General features: G+C 44.6%; 1 protein-coding gene across 5 annotated transcripts in view; it reads right to left on the reverse strand.

The window, feature by feature from the left end:
* The window catches only part of ABR (ABR activator of RhoGEF and GTPase), a 427,958-nt gene that overhangs the window by 134,963 nt on the left and 272,476 nt on the right, over positions 1 to 20,519 (reverse strand). For 4 of the 5 annotated variants that reach the window (XM_069761141.1, XM_069761142.1, XM_069761143.1 and 1 more), the window contains 2 exons: positions 17,413 to 17,520; positions 10,525 to 10,585 (listed from right to left, as the gene is read on the reverse strand). In XM_069761141.1, coding sequence (XP_069617242.1) covers positions 10,525 to 10,585; positions 17,413 to 17,520 — 169 coding nt within the window. Of the gene's footprint in view, positions 1 to 9,752; positions 9,928 to 10,524; positions 10,586 to 17,412; positions 17,521 to 20,519 lie in introns of those variants that run through there. The other variant, XM_069761145.1, reaches the window with a different exon arrangement.

A 20,519-nucleotide genomic window follows, 5' to 3' on the forward strand; every position in this document is an offset into this window, starting at 1 on the left:
TGGGAATGTACTATATGTTGTTGACTGTTCGTGATCCAATAAATTACCGAGAGTGTGGTACTCTCACCCGGTGTTGTCCGAGTAGTGTTCTATCCACGGGGATGGAATACGGGCGTTCAGTGGGATGAGTCCTGATACGTAAAGTCTTTCTAAAGACAGCCAGGCCAGCGGACAGGAGCACCGCTGACCCTCATATCTCCACATCATCCAAACATAAATCTACAATATCTCTATACAATGGTCAACACTAGGCTCAGCATTCATAAGTGCAGCTGGGATTGTCTGGGATGTGCTCATCTTCAAGATATCCTTCTAACAAAAAAGTGATCATCTAAATGGACAACTCCTAAAAGGACAGTACGTGTCAGGAAGATTAATGTTAAAGGGAATCTGTAAGAAAGATTTCACGCTCCAAACTATTTATAAGTGCATGTAGATCTTTCAAATACAAGTCCATCCATACCTTTACATGACCAGTCCACTCCTTCGACACTATGAAATCAAGAGTTTAAATTGATCTGTAAATGAAGCTGAAGGGCTATGGTAGATCTGAAACCGCTGTCACTCCAGCTCTATTGCAGGAAGTCACACAGGAGGCGCTGAGTGGAGAATAGAGCTGGAGTGACAGAGGCTTTAGATCTACCATAGCCCATCAGCTTCATTTGCATATCAATTCAATCGCTGATTTATCGGTATTGGAGGATCGGACTGGCCATGTGAAGGCATTGCTGGACTTATATTTGAAAAACCTACATGCACGTATAGACAATTTGGGCAGGTGATATTCTGCTGAAAAATTCCCTATAATTTCTAAAGGCTTTTCCTCTATACATAGAGGTAATAAAAATAATCATCCAGAATGAAAATCTTTTTTGTTTTGTTGCATGAATATAGAAACTTTAATATGGAAACCCCTTTAAGCCACTGTGCACGACTTCAATTCTACATTGCCAGAGTTGATGGCTGGCAGAGATGCTTCCTGAAATTGGAGCAAGCATCCAATGTAAGGGAACAGAACACAGATCAGTGACCACAGGAAAGATGCTCCAAGGTGTCACTTACATTCTTTATAGTATTGAAACGTAATATGGGAAGAAAAAGTCAATAAATCCCTGTATGTTCAAGGTTATATTTTTTTATTGAGAGATTACTGTAAAGCTGCGTGTTCAGTAGAACAATGGCATGAGGCATTTCAGAATAACGAAGTTAAAGGGACGGTCTTATAAAGACAACCCTATCCATATGCCATAAAGAATTTTGGAGGACCGCAAATAAATTTTAGCCTATATATATATATATATATATATATATATATATATATATATATATATATATATATATATATATATATATATATGTATATATATATATATATATATATATATATATATATATGTATATATGTATATATATATATATATATATGTATATATATATATATATATGTATATATATATATGTATATATTTGAAAAACCATTTTATCAACCCCCTCAACAATCTCAAAAATGGAGGCCCAAACTCCCCTGTGGATGGACTGTTCGTGCACCTGCATGACAACAGCTCCACTCACTATTACAGGACTGACGGGGACGGCGCATCATAAGTGACCGAAGTGGTGGACACCACTGCACAATTCACATAGGACACTTTGTGACCCCTGTACTCCGGTTCAGTAAGGGTCCAAGAAGATTGCACCCCAAGAGATCATACGTCATCTATCATACGGATAGGAAATAAATATTTTGGGGGAAAAACCTGAGTGTAACTATGCAACCAAGTGAAATGGAATAGGTTTGAGAAGTGGCCACAGTTTGGTCATTTTGTTTGGTTATCCCCAAAATACTGACACTTTTATGTTATTCTGCATCTTAGGCATAGGCATAGGGGATAACATCACAATTTATTCAACCCTTTTAATATTTAAGCATACCTAAACATTTAGGACAAATGTAAGTTTCCAAATTTGTGTGTAGAGTTTGGCGAAGGTCCTTTTCTGTTCCAGCATGACTATTGCAGTTCAAGAAGCAAGATCAATAAAGACACGATTAGATAAATTTACACTGGTCCACAAAGAGTCTGGCCTGACTTTTGGGATGAACTAAAACGGAGATTATGAGCCCTCTCACCCAACATCAAAGTTTGAACAAAAAAATGTTCTTCTAGAAGAATGGGCAAAAAATATCATAAACACTCCAAAATATTACAGAAAGTCTTCCCAGAAGAGTAGAAGCTGTTATACCTGTAAAGTGGGGACCATATTAATGCCTATGGTTTTGAAAAATGGAAGGTCAAAGTCTACTGCAGATGTATTGTGTAAGTGTCCCAATATTTCTGGTCATATATTGTGTAATATTTTTGTTTAGTTTTGTGGTTCATGCATACATAAAATCCAGAGTCAAGGACTGGAGTAAGACTCTGGCATGGAGCATGGAGTAAAGGACTGGAGTAAGACTCTGGCATGGAGCATGGAGTAAAGGACTGAGTAAGACTCTGGCGTGGAGCATGGAGTAAAGGACTGGAGTAAGACTCTGGCATGAAGCATGGAGTAAAGGACTGGAGTAAGACTCTGGCGTGGAGCATGGTGTAAAGGACTGGAGTAAGACTCTGGCGTGGAGCATGGAGTAAAGGACTGGAGTAAGACTCTGGCATGAAGCATGGAGTAAAGGACTGGAGTAAGACTCTGGCGTGGAGCATGGTGTAAAGGACTGGAGTAAGACTCTGGCGTGGAGCATGGAGTAAAGGACTGGAGTAAGACTCTGGCATGGAGCACGGAGTAAAGGACTGGAGTAAGACTCTGGCATGGAGCACGGAGTAAAGGACTGGAGTAAGACTGGCATGGAGCATGGAGTAAAGGACTGGAGTAAGACTCTGGCGTGGAGCATGGAGTAAAGGACTGGAGTAAGACTCTGGCGTGTAGCATGGAGTAAAGGACTGGAGTAAGACTCTGGCATGGAGCACGGAGTAAAGGACTGGAGTAAGACTCTGGCATGGAGCACGGAGTAAAGGACTGGAGTAAGACTGGCATGGAGCATGGAGTAAAGGACTGGAGTAAGACTCTGGCGTGGAGCACGGAGTAAAGGACTGGAGTAAGACTGGCATGGAGCATGGAGTAAAGGACTGGAGTAAGACTCTGGCATGGAGCACGGAGTAAAGGACTGGAGTAAGACTCTGGCATGGAGCACGGAGTAAAGGACTGGAGTAAGACTCTGGCATGGAGCACGGAGTAAAGGACTGGAGTAAGACTGGCATGGAGCATGGAGTAAAGGACTGGAGTAAGACTCTGGCGTGGAGCATGGGGTAAAGGACTGGAGTAAGACTCTGGCGTGTAGCATGGAGTAAAGGACTGGAGTAAGACTCTGGCGTGGAGCATGGAGTAAAGGACTGGAGTAAGACTCTCGCATGGAGCATGGAGTCAAGTACTGGAGTAAGACTCTCGCATGGAGTAAAGGACTGGAGTAAGACTGGCGTGAAGCATGGAGGTGCACGCCACTCGTCAGAAATTCCTATAAATCAGGAGATTTTCCCTCATCAAAACCGGTGAGAAAATCAGGGCGTACATATCTATTTAGCAATCAGCTATTATTGCTGGGGAAAAGGGCAGGCAATCATTTATTTCCTGTGGGTTGAGTAAAAATAAATGGGAAAACAAACTAAGTCTTATTGAAAATCTCCAATTTTTGTCTACAGTTTATGGGAAGACTTATGTGTCTCCGTGGATGAAGACCACAAACACGATTTGGTTGATGCTACAGACTTGTGCTGCACAATAGGAGCTTTGGCCCCAATCGGAAGGGATTTTTTAATAAAAAAAAAGTATTTACAAAGATACTACTGTAATTGCACTGGAGCACGAACAAAACCTTTTCTCACTCTCTCTCATGTATGGAAGTGCACATATCTGAACACATTAATTTTTAGGATTAGCAATAAGTCACAGCAGAGTCGGCCATTACCAGGAGAACGCCGCTGCTGTGATCGCCATAGGTTCAGAGACCCGTCCGTCCTTTATAGTTCTCTTATATAATGAGGTCCATCATACCGCTGACTAGTGGATACAATTCCCGCAGATTAGCAGCGAATAGGACATCTCTCTCCATTGCCAGTCAGGGAAATCAGTCGCCTTTCCAAGAGAAAGTGAAGTTGAACTTTCATTGGCAAATTACCAAGGCGGCATGTGGCTGCGCAGTCACCGTCCAGGTTCTGATACAAGACCGAAAATGACTATCTGGAATAGAGTTTTCCGGAGCGACATATTACAGCGGGGCAGTGAGGAAAGTGGCAGATCTGTCTCCATTCTGTCACATTTCATGCAATCAGGGAACGTGCACAGCAGAAAAAGAAAGCAGGTTTATTGTGTATCAGACAGGATCGAATGGTTAGAACTGGTGGCGAGAAGGGAGCGTCACTGCATCCGGACGCTCCATGACTTCAGCTAATTAGACTCACTCATTACAAGCTTGCGGTCACCGCTCCCTTTAAAAAAAAAAAAAATAGGGTGTGACTTGGTCACACTCTGCGCCTGAGAAACCGAACAGATCGTGCAAATCCTGCGGGCACCACCGTCATTGAGATGCCAATCATCTAACCAGAAAATGGCGACTCCCACAGATAACTTTCCCCCTAAATTATCACAACATTGTACATTTCTATATATATATATATCTGATTCATTAATTCATATGTTTGTGTGTGTGCTGAGCTGGAGGGTGAGTGTGAGTGGTGTGCGCTGGACTGGAGGGTGTGAGTGGTGTGCGCTGGAGGGTGAGTGTGAGTGGTGTGCGCTGGACTGGAGGGTGTGAGTGGTGTACGCTGGAGGGTGAGTGTGAGTGGTGTGCGCTGGACTGGAGGGTGTGAGTGGTGTACGCTGGACTGGAGGGTGTGAGTGGTGTACGCTGGAGGGTGAGTGTGAGTGGTGTGCGCTGGACTGGAGGGTGTGAGTGGTGTACGCTGGAGGGTGAGTGTGAGTGGTGTGCGCTGGACTGGAGGGTGTGAGTGGTGTACGCTGGACTGGAGGGTGTGAGTGGTGTACGCTGGAGGGTGAGTGTGAGTGGTGTGCGCTGGACTGGAGGGTGTGAGTGGTGTACGCTGGAGGGTGAGTGTGAGTGGTTTGCGCTGGACTGGAAGGTGAGTGGTGTGCGCTGAGCTGGACAGAGTGTGAGTGGTGGGCGCTGGATGGTGAGTGTGAGAGGTGTGCACTGAGCTGGAGAGTGAGTGGTGTGCTCTGGACTGGAAGGTGAGTGTGAGAGGTGTGCACTGAGCTGGAGAGTGAGTGGTGTGCGCTGGAGAGTGGTGTGCGCTGGAGAGTGGTGTTTGCATGTATAGCGAATATATATATATATATATATATCTCTACTATATAATTGTCTAAGGGTCACTTCCGTCTGTCTTTCTGTCACGGATATTCATTGGTCACGGCCTCTGTCTGTCATGAAAATCCAAGTCGCTGATTGGTCGCAGTAAAACAGCCACGACCAATCAGCGACGGGCACAGTGCGGAAGAAAATGGTCGCTCCTTACTCCCCGCAGTCAGTGCCCGGCGCCCGCATATCCCCTCTGGTCACCGCTCACACAGGGTTAATGGCAGCGTTGGCCGCGGTGTAATGCACTCGGTTAACGCTGCTATTAACCCTGTGTGACCAACTTTTTACTATTCATGCTGCTATTCAGCATGAATAGTAAAAATATCTAATGTTAAAAATAATTAAAAAAAATAAAAAATAGTTATATACTCACCCTCCATTGGCCCCCGGATCGAAGCGGTGACCGACGCTCCTCGCAACGCCCCGGTGACCGCTCCATGCATTGCGGTCTCGCGAGATGATGACGTGTGCTCTCGCGAGACCGCTACGTCATCATCTCGCGAGACGGCAATGCACTCTTCAGACCGGAGCGCACGAGGAGCGTCGGTAACCGCTTCGATCCGGGGGCGAACAGAGGGTGAGTATATAACTATTTTTTATTTTAATTCTTTTTTTTTTTTAACAGGGATATGGTGCCCACACTGCTATAGACTGCGTGGGCTGTGCAATATACTGCGCAGGCTGGGCAATATACTACGTGGGCTGAGCAATATACTACGTGGGCTGAGCAATATACTACCTGGGCTGCGCAATATACTACCTGGGCTGCGCAATGTACTGCGCAATGTACTGCGTGGGCTGCGCAATGTACTTTGTGGGCTGCGCAATGTACTTCGTGGGTTGCGCAATGTACTGCGTGGGCTGCGCAATATACTACGCATACATTTTCTAGAATACCCAATGCGTTAGAATCTGGCTACCATCTAGTGTATATATATATATATTTGTCCAAGGGTCACTTCCATCTGTCTGTCTTTCTTGGAAGATAGCCGTAGGCACTACTATAAATTGTGGTGCACAAGTAGGTGCCCAAACCGTACTTATGTTGTAGATAAACTTGGCACACACGTGGTCAAATGAAAGTGAGATTTAATTGAAAGAGTACACACAATATTGACGTTTCGGTCTCAGGTTAGACCTTCATCAATGTACCTCTCAGAGTATTTCATAGATTGACGTTCTAAAAACGTCAATCTATGAAATACTCTAAGAGAGGTACATTGATGAAGGTTGAACCTGAGACCGAAACGTCAATATTGTATGTACTCTTTCAATTAAATCTCACTTTCATTTGACCACGTGTGTGCCAAGTTTGTCTGTCTTTCTGTCACGGATATTCATTGGTCGCGGCCTCTGTCTGTCATGGAAATCCAAGTCGCTGATTGGTCGTGGCAAAACGCCCACGACCATTGCCACGACCAATCGGCGACGGGCGCAGTCTGGCGGCAACATGGCCACTCCTTCCTCCCCAGTCAGTGCCCGCTCCATACTCCCCTCCAGTCAGCCCTCACACAGGGATAATGCCAGCGTTACCGGAGCGCAGTGTAACGCACTGCAGTTACGCAGCTATTAACCCTGTGTGACCAACTTTTTACTATTGATGATGCGTATGCAGCATCAAGCATCAATAGTAAAAAGATCTACTGTTACAAATAATAATATTAAAAAAAAAAAACGTTATTCTCACCCTCCGACGTGTCATCCTGTCCTCGGCAGTGCAAGCAGCAGGTTCTGGTGCTAAGGATGCTATGCGACAAGGACCTGCCATGACGTCACGGTCATGTGACCGCGACGTCATCACAGGTCCTGCGCTCATACCAAACCTGGGACCGGAAGCTGCCGAGTGCGAGGCGACAGGTCTACAAGGGGCCCTCAGATGGTGAGTATATGTTTATTTTTTATCCTGTTACATAAGTGGCTGGGCAATATACTACGTAGCCGGGCAACATACTACGTGACTGGCCAATATATTACGTGTCTGTGCTTTATACTATGCGGCTCTGTGCTGTATACTAAGTGGCTGGGCAATATACTACGTGAGCGATGGGTACAGTCCGGCAGAAAAATGGCCGCTCCTTACTCCCCGCAGTCTGTGCCCGGCGCCCGCTCCATACTTGCCGCAGTCAGTGCCCGGCGCCCGCTCCATACTCCCCTCCAGTCACCGCTCACACAGGGTTAATGCCAGCGGTAACAGACCGCGTTATGCCGCGGGTAACTCACTCCGTTACCGCCGCTATTAACCCTGTGTGACCAAGTTTTTACTATTGATGCCGCCTATGCAGCATCAATAGTAAAAAGATCTAATGTTAAGGCAAAATACTACGTGGCTGGGCAATATACTACGTGCCTGGGCAATATACTACATAGCTGGGAAATATACTACGTGACTGGGCAATATACTACGTGAATGGGCAATATACTATGTGGCTCTGTGCTGTATACTACGTAGCTGGGCAATATACTACGTGGTTCTGTGCTGTACACTACGTAGCTGGGCAATATACTACGTGGCTGGGCAATATACTCCGTGGCTGTGCTATATACTATGCGGCTGGGCAATATACTACGTCGCTGGGAAATATACTACATGACTGGGCAATATACTACGTGGCTGGGCAATATACTACGTGGACATGCATATTCTAGAATACCCGATGCGTTAGAATCGGGCCACCATATAGTCTACTATATAATTGTCTAAGGGTCACTTCCGTCTTGCTGTCTGTCCTTCTGTCACGGATATTCATTGGTCGCGGCCTCTGTCTGTCATGGAAATCCAAGTCGCTGATTGGTCGCGGCAAAACAGCCACGACCAATCAGCGACGGGTACAGTCCGGTGGAAAAATGGCCGCTCTTTACTTCCCGCAGTCAGTGCCTGGCGCCCGCTCCATACTCCCTGCAGTCAGTGACCGGTGCCCGCTACATACTCCCCGCAGTCAGTGCCTGATGCCCGCTCCATACTCCCCGCAGTCAGTGCCCGGCGCCTGCTCCATACTCCCCGCAGTCAGTGCCCGACGCCCGCTACATACTCCCCGCAGTCTGTGCCCGGCGCCCGCTCCATACTCCCCACAGTCTGTGCCCGGCGCCCGCTCCATACTCCCCGCAGTCTGTGCCCGGCGCCCGCTCCATACTCCCCTCCAGTCACCGCTCACACAGGGTAAAATGCCAGTGGTAACGGACCGCGTTATGCCGCAGGTAACTCACTCCGTTACCGCCGCTATTAACCTTATGCAGCATCAATAGTAAAAAGATCTAATGTTAAGGCAATATACTATGTGGCTGGGCAATATACTACGTCACTGGGCAATATACTACGTGACTGGGCAATATACTACGTGGCTCTGTGCTGTATACTACGTAGCTGGGCAATATACTACGTGGCTCTGTGATATATACTACGTGGCTGGGCAATATACTACATGGCTGGGCAATATACTACATGGCTGGGCAATATACTACGTGGCTGGGCAATATACTACGTGGCTGGGCAATATACTACGTGGCTGGGCAATATACTACGTGGCTGGGCAATATACTACGTGGCTGGGCAATATACTACGTGGACATGCATATTCTAGAATATCCGACGCGTTCGAATCGGGCCACCATCTAGTGTATATATAAATATTCATATATATATACACACACACACACACACACACACACACACACACACACACACAAATGTATAATACACAGCATAGGTGCTTCAGGGCGGCAGGATCTCATCGGCTGACCCGCCACAGCAGACAGTGACCCACGTCCATTGTTTAGTCAGTGACCTGAATGCATCAGTCTGCAGTGTGTCTGACCCTCCCTGACGGCACGCTCCACTCATGCACAGTGCTCCCCATGTTTGCTTAGACACCAGAGTTTCATCATTAGGTACGCCCCTCGCCACAGGACAGACTTTACAGCCATAATACTTCCAACTAAATGTCAATGCAAAGCATCAATGGAGGCGAGTGCAAATTCCACACAACCCCGAGCTCTAGTTCTCTCCCTCTGGTCCAGGCGACACATGGCTCTCACCAGTCACTACCTACAAGTATGGGAAGACAAAAGAGCAAAGCAGCTGGCGACAAGCAGCAGGAACGTGGCTACAGAAGACAATAGGGAATGACAATAGGGAATGACAGCCCTGTGCGCTGAAGCTTGCAATCAAAAAAGCAGCGGTCACCGAAAGCTTCTCCTACATGACAGCGGAAAACTGCTTAAAATTCCCATGTAAGAGTATATTACGGAGCGACAGATTCAGCGTCTCCCGAATTAGAGGGATATGAATGAAACACAAGGCTGTTTGAATGAAGCACTCACTCCTGTCAACATATCATAAAAGCACGGAGCACAAATAAAGCACAAGCCGAAGAGAAAAGAAGATCCACTTTACCATAAGTGCAATTACAGCAAAGACGGAAGATGAAGAGAATTTCCATTGCCCCAGCATCCAGCCATGTCTCGTCCCACTCCCCATCACCAGCCGGCACAAGCCAATCTGCTATCTCCAGCACAATAGCAGCCACCTAACATGCAGGCTACCACATAGTCACAGACATGCACTCCATGCAATGAGGGGAGGCGGGAGGGATGGTAAGAGGAGGAGCGGGACTGCGAGGAGTGCTCAAGGTGGACAGCATCGGCATTTTAAAGAGGGATTTGGAGAAATTGTTTCCTCACTTCCACGCGTTTTAAGGAATGTATTGTTCCCAAAGCAACAGCCAGAGCGCACAACCATGCCCAAAATGAGAAGGATCTAGAGCAAGCATAAAAGAGCATTAAACAGCCGAGCAAATCAATGATGTCATGAAAGATTTCATTGAAAAAAAAAAAAGCTAAACTGAGGAGGGGTAGATGGTAGGGTAAGATGAGACAGACAGCTTCAGATGCAGAAGAACCGGGCATCCTCCTGTAGAGTGCTGCCAGTGCTCCGGCACCTAAAGGGTGAATTCACTACACTGGAGTCCGCTGCCGATAGCGCTATTCAGGGCAATGATATCGTTCATGCCCTAGCTAGCAATCGCAGAAGTGACCTTGAGAAAACGTGTCCCCTACTATGGCTCAGATGTTCAGACATAACGAAAAAAGGTGATCATAGGATGGAGACTGAAGCAACAGACACAAAGGCTGGAAGATATGACGACAGGCAGAGAGGGGATCAGTACCTTCCATGGTAACAGACGTCGGCTGCTCCTTTGAGTCCTTCGGTCCTTTCACCTTCAGATTCTGAAAAAGACAACTCAAGTCAGGAGGGAACAAAAGGAATCCTCATATTTATAAGATGATCACATCTGTCCAATCCTAGGGAGAAAGAGCTTGATGCCAATTTGTGCAACTCTAGTCCTTTACTAGAGGAATAGTGCCATATATCCAAACCCATGCCAAGATCACTGCCTCCTATACATCAGGGCATTTAATAACACTGCGTTAGTGGGCGCTAGTCCCACTCGGAGGACCGTCATGTCCTCTGAGCTACTTGTGATCAGCCGCTTTATGACTAGATCAGGGGAGATTTACCAAATTAAATCACCAGAATGTGGTGTATTCTGCGCCAACAACTGATTTTCACAACCTGCAACATATTAAGTATGTGTTTAGACTCTTTTCACACCTTTGCCAATGAAGAGAAATACCATGAAGAAAGGGACTGTGTGACCATCATCATGGTGCACTATATCTGTGTATAAACATATACTACACAATCTTATGACAAAGCCCTATTTTGCAACTCTGACGTGTTCTTTCCGCTAATATATTGACTTACCCCCCAAATTTTCATCTTCTCAAGGGATAAGAAGAAAAATTAGACCCAACATATGGTATGTGGCCAAACACTGCTGTTTGGGCACACGGCAGAGCTATCCTTCCCCACACGACCTCTGCACTTCGCCCCTTGTCTGTCGGTATTTCTCAAGGCTCTGTTCTAGGACACCTACTCTTCTCCATCTACACCTTCGGCCTTGGACACCTCATAGAATCCCACGGTATGCAGTACCATCTCTACGCTGATGACACACAGATCTACCTATCCGGACCTGACCTCACCACCTTATTTACCAAAATCCCACACTGTCTGCTATTTCAGCCTTTTCTGCTTGCTTCCTAGGACTGAATATGAACAAAACAGAATTCATCATCTTTCCCCCATCTCACTCTACCCCTCCACCAGACCTATCCATCAATGTCAATGGCTGGTCACTTTCCCCAGACCCACATGCCCGGTGCCTCGGGGTGATCCTTGACTCTGCCCTCTCTTTCAAGCCACATATCCAAGCCCTCGCCTCCTCCTGCCGTCTCAAACGCAAAAATATTTCCCGAATCCTTGCAATCCTTGACCGCGACACCACAAAAACACTAGTGCATGCCCTTATCTCCAGCCTTGACTACTGCAACCTCCTACTCTCTGGACTCCCCTCTGGCATCACTCCAATCCATCCTACACTCTGCTGCCCAACTAATCTACCTGTCTCCCCGCTATTCCACAGCCTCTCCCCTATGCCAGGCCCTTCACTGGCTTCCTATCGCCCAGAGACTCCAGTTCAAAACCCTCACAATGACATACAAAGCCATCCACAACCTGTCTCCTCCATACATCTGTGACATGGTCTCCCGTTGCCTACCTACACGCAACCTCCGATCCTCTCAAGAACTCCTTCTCTACTCCCCTCTCATCTCTTCTTCCCACAACCGCATCCACGACTTTTCTCATGCTTCCCCCATACTCTGGAACGCTCTACCCCAACACATTAGACTCTCGCCTACCATAGAAACCTTCAAAAAGAACCTGAAGACTCACCTCTTCCGACAAGCCAACAGCCTGCAGTGATCCCCAACCTACTGAGCCGCCGCACAACCATTTCTACCCTCTCTTAGTGTATCCTCACCCATCCCCTGCAGACTGTGAGCTCTCGCGGGCAGGGTCCTCCCTCCTTATGTACCTGTGTGCCTTGTTTTTTGCTCATGTTTAATGTATTTGTCTATATTTGCCCCGTATTCACATGTAAAGCGCCATGGAATAAATGACGCCACAAAAATGTATAATAATAATGTTTTGTAGCTCAAACCTGGCTGGAGTAGATTGCGGACAATCATATTGCATTTGAGAGAGTCCCTCGGGTGCCAAACCAGCAGAAACCCCAACAACCCAATTTTGGAAGTTTTTATTGCTTAACATTTTAGGGTACATAATATTTTGTAATAGTTTTTTATTGAGTCTGAAAAAAAACTGGGGGGGGGGTGGTGGCTTCAAGGTTCCTATACGCCGTTCCCTGTGTGGTGAAAGTGATAGGACAGCTTTGTTCTTCGGGTCAACGTGATACCAGATTTATATGGGTATTTTTATTCTTGGCTACTTTTCTGCTAAAACCAACCTTTTATCAAAAAATGTATTTGATTTTTCATTGTCATATTCTGAGAGCTGTAACTTTTTTTTTTATTATTTCTCTACTGAAAATGATATGACGTCTTTTTTTTTTTTTTTTTTTGAGTGTGACGAGATCATTTTCAGTGATATATTTTTACTGTTTTAATGTGACTTTTTGATCACTTTTTATGCCATTAAAAAAAGCAACATTTTTTGGAGAGTTTTTTTTTTCTTTTCCTCCACAATGTTCACCATATGGGTTTACTAATATGAGAGTTTTATAGCTTGGTTTGTTCCAAGATGTGGCGATACCAATTATGTGAGTTTTTTTTAAATTATTTTTGTATTTCCATTAATGCTGCCTTTTTAAAATGCAGCCTTTGTTCTTGCTGAGCGTTTTTTTTTTTTTTTACATTTTTACTTAGTGCCACTATGGGATTGCTAGATTCACACTGCAATACTTCTGAGACAGCCTGTTAGACTCTGTTTATCGCAGGACCTAACAGGCTAACTTTCTTTGAGGCTATTTCTTAGCCTCGGGCTGTCATGGCAGCAAAAAGGACTCGTGATCACGGGGTGTCAATTTGCTTAAAGATGGAGCCCTCTCCCTCAATTAATATGTTAGGTGTTAATATGATGTGAATTGCATTGTATTGTGTTATGGTAATGTACAGCGTGTAAGTAAAGAGTTTATGTACAATGTGAGTAGTGCAGAACATGTATACGGCAAGCACAGGATAAGACACTTTAGTGCTCAAGATAAATTGTGTTGGTAGTGTACAGCATAGGACTGCATAGGGTAAGATATAAATTAAGATTTAGGACATAAGATAGAGTGTGATAAGCATTGTAAGTGTAATATGCTTAGTGCATACTGTTATAAGATGAATAGTGTTTGTAAGGGAGATCTGCCCAGCAACAGGCTTCAGGGACAGATATAATTATGTGTTTGGTCTAGCCCACATTGGGAGGGGTTAGGGCCAGTAAAAGGAGACTGCTTCCTGTTTCTGGAGGAGAGTTCATTTGCCAAATGACAAGGTGAAGTTCAAGGTGCAGTGAGCTGATAGCAGAAGCGAGTACACAGTGTTCTGGGTGGTAAGAAGCCTTACAAGACTCCCCTGCAGACATTCCTGCAACGTCCAGAGCCTACCGCTCGACATAGGTGCTATGGAGAACACTTTATCCACTTCTGTGCAGAGGAAGATGGATGTGGAACTGGATGAGGGAAAGGTATCAAACCTTGGATATACTGTGGGACTGAATGTGAAATCACTGGGGCTGACAGGATCAGTGGATCTAGGGATAGTTCAGGAAGAACGGAAAGTAAAGCAAGAAAGGTACTGTATTCTTGAAAAAAGAAACGGAGGGTGCGGTGTCCAAATCTGCATGATACAATCTGATGTACTTCAACTGTCCAGTAAATGTTTGTGTATTGTCCCTGAATAGTGCGGCTGTTCCTGAAGATGGAGACGAGAGGACTGCAGAGGCCTGCGGTCTAGAAGTGAACGCATCACACTCTACAATAGACAGAACACTGGGACTAGGACACAATTAGCGAAATGACGACAATCAGCAACAGCTTGCCCACGGTACCGTCTTCTGGCACCTTACAAGCTGACAGCTGCTGTCTTTTTACCAATTGGGGAAGGTGGAGCCCTGAACAATAAGGCTACATAATGGACTCTCATGATACTTTCTAAAGTTACTTTGGTGGCTGTACCACCTAACGTGAATGGGAGCCTTTGCATTTAGGTGAGACCTTCCCAGCCATGGTTTTATGGATCCCTGACAAGTGTGCAGAACAGTTAGTAATTCTGGACAAATTTTGACCTTGTATAAAACAGCACCATTGGGTGACATGTATTGTGGAAAAGCACTTGGCCGTGGCATAATTACGCGTATGGCAGCGATTCGTGACAGGTTGCTCTGCCACCCAAGATCCTCACCCTGGCTGGCGTCAAGGCCTGGGTGCAGAGCCCTAAAAAAAAACCGAGGCCAATAATAAGCAGACCTAAAAAGGATGTTTCAGCTAGAGCAAGTTTTCACCTATCCACAGAGTTAACTACTAGTGATGAGCGAACGTGCTCGGATAAGGTGTTATCAGAGCATGCTCTTGCGCGAGCAAAGTGACTTCGGCTGTTTGTTTTGCGGCTCTTCGACAGCCGCAACACATGCAGGAATTACATGTTTGTTAGGCAATGCTCGTATAACACCTTGTCCGAGCATGTTCGCTCATCCCAACTAACTACTAGTTCACCTAAACCGGAAGGTGTGTGTCCCATTTTAATAGGGTAGCGGTCGTGCATATGCAGTCCTGCTCAATTTAAAGTCTTTAGGGCTGTCGGAGGCAGCGGAGCACATCAATGGGCTAGTCCGGTAATGATATAAAGACCGATGTAGTTGCAGCGCACATAGGTCACCACCATTTTGTTCAAACAGTAGCCACAAATCCTCATTCTGCTAACCAGTGTAGATATTAATGGTCGGCCACCTCTCCAACTAATAGTTACAACCTATCCTATGAATACGCAATATGTGGAAAGCAGCATTATATTTTGGGTGGGTTGATCTGAGGTTTGATTCATTTAGTAGTCTAATGTGAGGGATTACATTATTTAGAGGATTGGTCCGAGTTTGAGATAATTGGTAGATGTTACCCCAATAAGGCAATATTCTTCCATGGGTTCCTCAATACTAAAATGGTCAACACTGAAATAATTCTAAAAATTAAATTGAAGCATAATGCAGAATATTTTATTTTTAAGCCATTATTTTCGCTTTAGTGTCTTCATATGCTATGGCTGTCTGTCGCCAGAATATGCTGACACTATGCAAAAACACGTCAAAGGCATCAAAGAGCGCGGACTAAGAGCTGAAAATCACACCACTCTCTGTAACCGAACCCAAGGAAGCAGAATTTGCAGAGCACTCCTGGGTGTTCTGTGATACCTGAGCAAAGTGGACAGTAACCTTCACTTATCCTTATTGCTACACGTAATGGCCTGTAATTGCTACATACACTGAAGCTACAAGCTCCCGCTAGCACAGAAGATGAAATTCCGCCAGGCTGATGATTTGGGGGGATGAGTTGTAGAGAATGGATAGTTTGCTTCATACTTTATCTTCACATAATTAGATAGTGGTACAAGGTGTAAGCACTTTATAAACGAGGCATCTCCTTACAGGAGGAGGAACCGTATTACAGGAAATATGCTTAGCACAACCATTTTATTCCACTGTAGCGGTATACAACCTATGAAAGGTCTGATAGGTTCATGCCCGATGAGAAACCACACTTTTATAGCAGCCATCACTTAGAAATTGGCATGTAAGAGGTTTGGGACCGCTACCTATCCAATCAATTTCTGTACAAGCAGAAAGACCGCTGCTGATAATAATGCAAATTATCATTTACCATTTTCTTAGATTTATACTCAGGGAAATAGGTTCAAACAAGATAAAAACATAACTGCATAAATACATATTAAAGCCGACTGAAAAAAAAACACAAGCAATTATGGAAATTTTACAGTATGGCTCAAAACAAAATGTATTGCTTCATATTTCTCCTGAGATTTAACCCAATCGCAAATAATGGAGATGAATGTGAAAAATGATGAGAGCAAGGAGCAGCTGAACTACAAAAGGTGAAGTGAAGGCTCGTCAGGGGTTGCACAGAAAACGGATATTGAGGAGGCGAAGCAAAAAGTAAAAAAAAAAAAAAAAAAAAAAAAAAAGAGGCGGCCTCCATATAAAATCCCCTTTTGATACGCACAATAGGATCATAGAAGAAATATGGGGGTGCTGGACAGAGCAGGTAAGCCACTGTGAGGGGTCTAGGATTCATGAAATACCCCAATCGGTGCGCTGTAATACTTCACTTTCTCTACAATACAGTGATTATTCCCTAATGATTATCTCTGCTGGAGGAACTAATTGCAGAGTGGAACCCCCTGCAATCAGCTATAGCTAATAACTAATGATGAGGGGTCTTCCTAAAAAGAAAACCTAACAGGTCTTAACTCCTTGTTGCACCGAGTACCCAAAAGGCTTCCACTACTCCTCCATACTGTTGCCGGTGTCTTCTGGCTTCCGCAAAGGATAACCGCTGCAGCCAATCACTGGTCACATTCCGTCTGAATACAAAGATAGAGGCAAGGGGTCATCTCTGGCCAGAAGAAGTAACCAGAAGATTGGGAGGGGGAATGCTTCACTCTATGGAGGAGCGGTAGAGAAGTAGATTTTTTTTCTATTAATATTTTAACACCCGCACAGACCCATTCTTAGGATTTTTCTTCAGCAGTGGACAACCCCTTTAGCATCATGTCAAATGGGTTTCGATGCACAGTCTTTGGACACTGGTAGACCGTGAAGGGAGACCCCCTCACCCAACCGCAAATACACAGGTGTCCATTTATTCATACATTTCAATGAGGAAATAAAGGAAGGCACAAACATTGGGGTCAATTTGCAAAGCTAAATAGTATCTAAATTTTCACCAATTAAATGGCCAAGTGCCACATTATTTTTTTTGTGTTTTTACAGTGGAGCCTAAATGTGGATGAAGGAGAATGAAGGCCGTACACTTGGTTTTTTTCGCATCCATTCTCCATTGCCTGCTAAAATTGCATTTAAAGTCCAAATGCTCCAACATGGGCCAGAAGAAACGAGCGGACATTCACAGCCTTACCTCAGAGATTTTAGTGAACTGGTTATTACACTGGCTGCACTTCTCCGCCGTCTCCAGGGCACATTTGTAGTTATCCACAAAGGCCTTATACACTCCCAGCTGACTGACCTAAAAACAAAAAAAGAGAGGAAAGTGACGGTCACTGAGAAAGTTCTCACACCCTGGGGTTACAGGCTGTACATTTCCCCCTCTATTAGAACATACAGAAGAAGGAAGCCATACATTTAGCTTCCGAACTAGAATCGGCCTGGGTTTCCATGACAACAGGATAGGGCCTTAATGTGAAAATGGCTAACACAAGGCCAGACGACCACTGCAATATCTGAACACATCCATAACCTGCGGCATCAAAGTCATAAGTCGTTTTATAACAAATGTGCACGGCAATGATTAACCACCTGCAATTATATAACAGCAGCAAGTAATTAAAAAGGAACATTTTAGCTATCACCACCGGCAAAGGGAAAAGACAGAAAAAACCTATGAGGGAATAAGTAGCAATACACATGGGATTGCTGGACACCTTGTTGGATCTTATGTAAAGATGGGCAGACACCTGGATCATCGGGTCTGGTGAGTTCAGCTGAACAATTACAAAAACTTTGGGTTTGGGTACCAGAGCAGTACCCGAACACGGACCCCATTCACTTGAACGGGTGCCCGAACATCCAGTGTTTGCCACGCTGTCATGTGCATTGCAGCGCGGCAAACATCATCCCCGCCAGTCAGACAGCCGCGGTTCCCACATTGTCAAAAGACAGGGCGAGAAGCAGCTGTGATTGGAGGTATAAAGTTTACCTCCGGTCACTGGTGTCCGCTGATGGGACTAATGCTCAAATCTAGCATGCCAAAAACTGCAAAAGTCACACAAAAAACGCAGCAAAAAAACAAGTATAACCCCTTAGTGACGGAGCCAAATTTTTGAAATCTGACCAGTGTCACTTTATGTGGTAATAACTCTGCAACGCTTCAACAAATCCCAGTGATTTTGAGATTGTTTTTTCGTGACACATTATACTTTATGATAATGGTAAATTTAGTTCAACATTTTTTGTGTTTATTTATTAAAAATATAAAAAATTTGAGAAAAATGTTAAAAAATTAGCAATTTTCTAAATTTGAATGATTATCCCTTTAATCCAGATAGTCATACAACAGCAAACCATTAATAAATAACATTTCCCACATGTCGGCTTTACATCAGCACCATTTGTAAAATGTTATTTTATTTTGTTAGCATTTTAGGAGGTTTAAAAATGTAGCAGCAATTTTTCATTTTTTCAAAGAAATTTACCACATTTATTTTTTTAGGGACTTATCCATGTTTAAAGTGACTTTAGGGGTCCCATATATTGGGAAACCCCCAAACGTGATACCATTTTAAAAACAGCACCCCCTGACATATTGAAAACTGCTGTCAGGTAGTTTATTAACCCTTCAGGTGCTTTACAGGAATTAATGCAAAATGGCATGACAGAAATGAAAATGTGTATTTTTACCACCTAAATGTTGCTAACTTCTAAACAGATTACTATAGCCGGCAGACTCTAAGGCCGCTATTTGGTCATGAATTGCCACCGCAAACATCAGGACCACACAATCATGATCTGAGGGCACCAATTGGGATAAAGAAGAAGCCCCCACACTCTGTTAACCATTTATAATGATGTAGTCACTATTGACAGCAGCATCTAAGGGGTTAAACAGATTTAGAAGGCGCAAATACTGATCGTGGCTGATACAGAAAGTTGTCAGCTATAGTGTACAACCGACAGATGCTGGATTGTCATCTGTATGGGGATGCTATTCTCTTATATCTCAGGTCAGTTAAAAGACGTATCGGCGGTCATTAAGGGGATAACATGCTGCTTTCTGCAGCTTCTTACCTGCCAAGAGATCAGGTTTTGCTGCAGAAAAAAAAAGCTGAAAAAAATCCCTAGTGTGAACTTACTATATTATAATATATATATTTGGAATATAAGTCCATTGCATATGATTGCAAGAATTAATCGATCACCTATGCACAGACAGCTGGTAAATGCATGATCACTGGGGATACGAGTGTTGGGACCCCTGTTGATCATAAGAATAATGGTCCCGTTTCTCCTCCGTGTGAATGGAGCGGTGGTGCCCATGTGTGACCTTTATTTGCTATCTATGGCAGTAGTAGACACACAGGCGCTCAACCATGGCCACAGAGAATTTGATAGAGCAGTCACACATTCGCACCATGGGAATGCCCAATTTAGTAGAGGGTTCCAATATTTAGAAACCATTCATCAGACATTAGTCATCCTGCACATTACAGCTGCATGGAGTCTGTATGTTCTCCTGTTTATCTGGGGTCCTTCCCTTCCCCTTAAATGTTAAAAGACATTCTTAGGTATGTGCGGGAATACCTTCTTGTACTGTACTGAAAAGTGTGAAAGTATTGGTATAATGTATTCTCTTTATCCATGAGAGTCAATGGGCGATGTGTGCATTGGAATAACAGTGTTGCTTATGTTCAGTTCATGCAACATTCATATACATAGAGTTATTTTCCCTATCTACTATATAATTGTCTAAGGGTCACTTCTGTCTTTCTGTCTGTCTTTCTGTCTGTCATGGAAATCCAAGTCGCTGATTGGTCGCGGCAAAACAGCCACAACCAATCAGCGACGGGCACAGTCCAGAAGAAAATGGCCGCTCCTTACTCCCCGCAGTCAGTGCCCGGCTCCCGCATACTCCCCTCCGGTCACCGCTCACACAGGGTTAATGCCTGCGGTAACAGACTGTGTTATGCCGTGGGTAACGCACTCCGTTACCGCCGCTATTAACCCTGTGTGTCCCCAACTTTTTACTATTGATGCTGCATATGCGGCATCAATAGTAAAAAAAAATGTAATGTTAAAAATAATAATAAAAAAAAAATTTGCTATACTCACCCTCCGTTGTCCGACAATCCGCTCGCGCCGGTCGCAAACTTCCGTTCCCAGCGATGCATTGCGAAATTAACCAGAAGACTTAGCGGTCTTGCGAGACCGCTAAGTCATCTGGGTAATTTCGCAATGCATCCTGGGAAATGAAGATGGCGGCAGCCGCGCGCATATCGCCGGAGCTTCGGT

The sequence above is a fragment of the Ranitomeya imitator genome, chromosome 3 (genome assembly GCF_032444005.1).
Source record: "Ranitomeya imitator isolate aRanImi1 chromosome 3, aRanImi1.pri, whole genome shotgun sequence".
Lineage (NCBI taxonomy): Eukaryota > Metazoa > Chordata > Amphibia > Anura > Dendrobatidae > Ranitomeya > Ranitomeya imitator.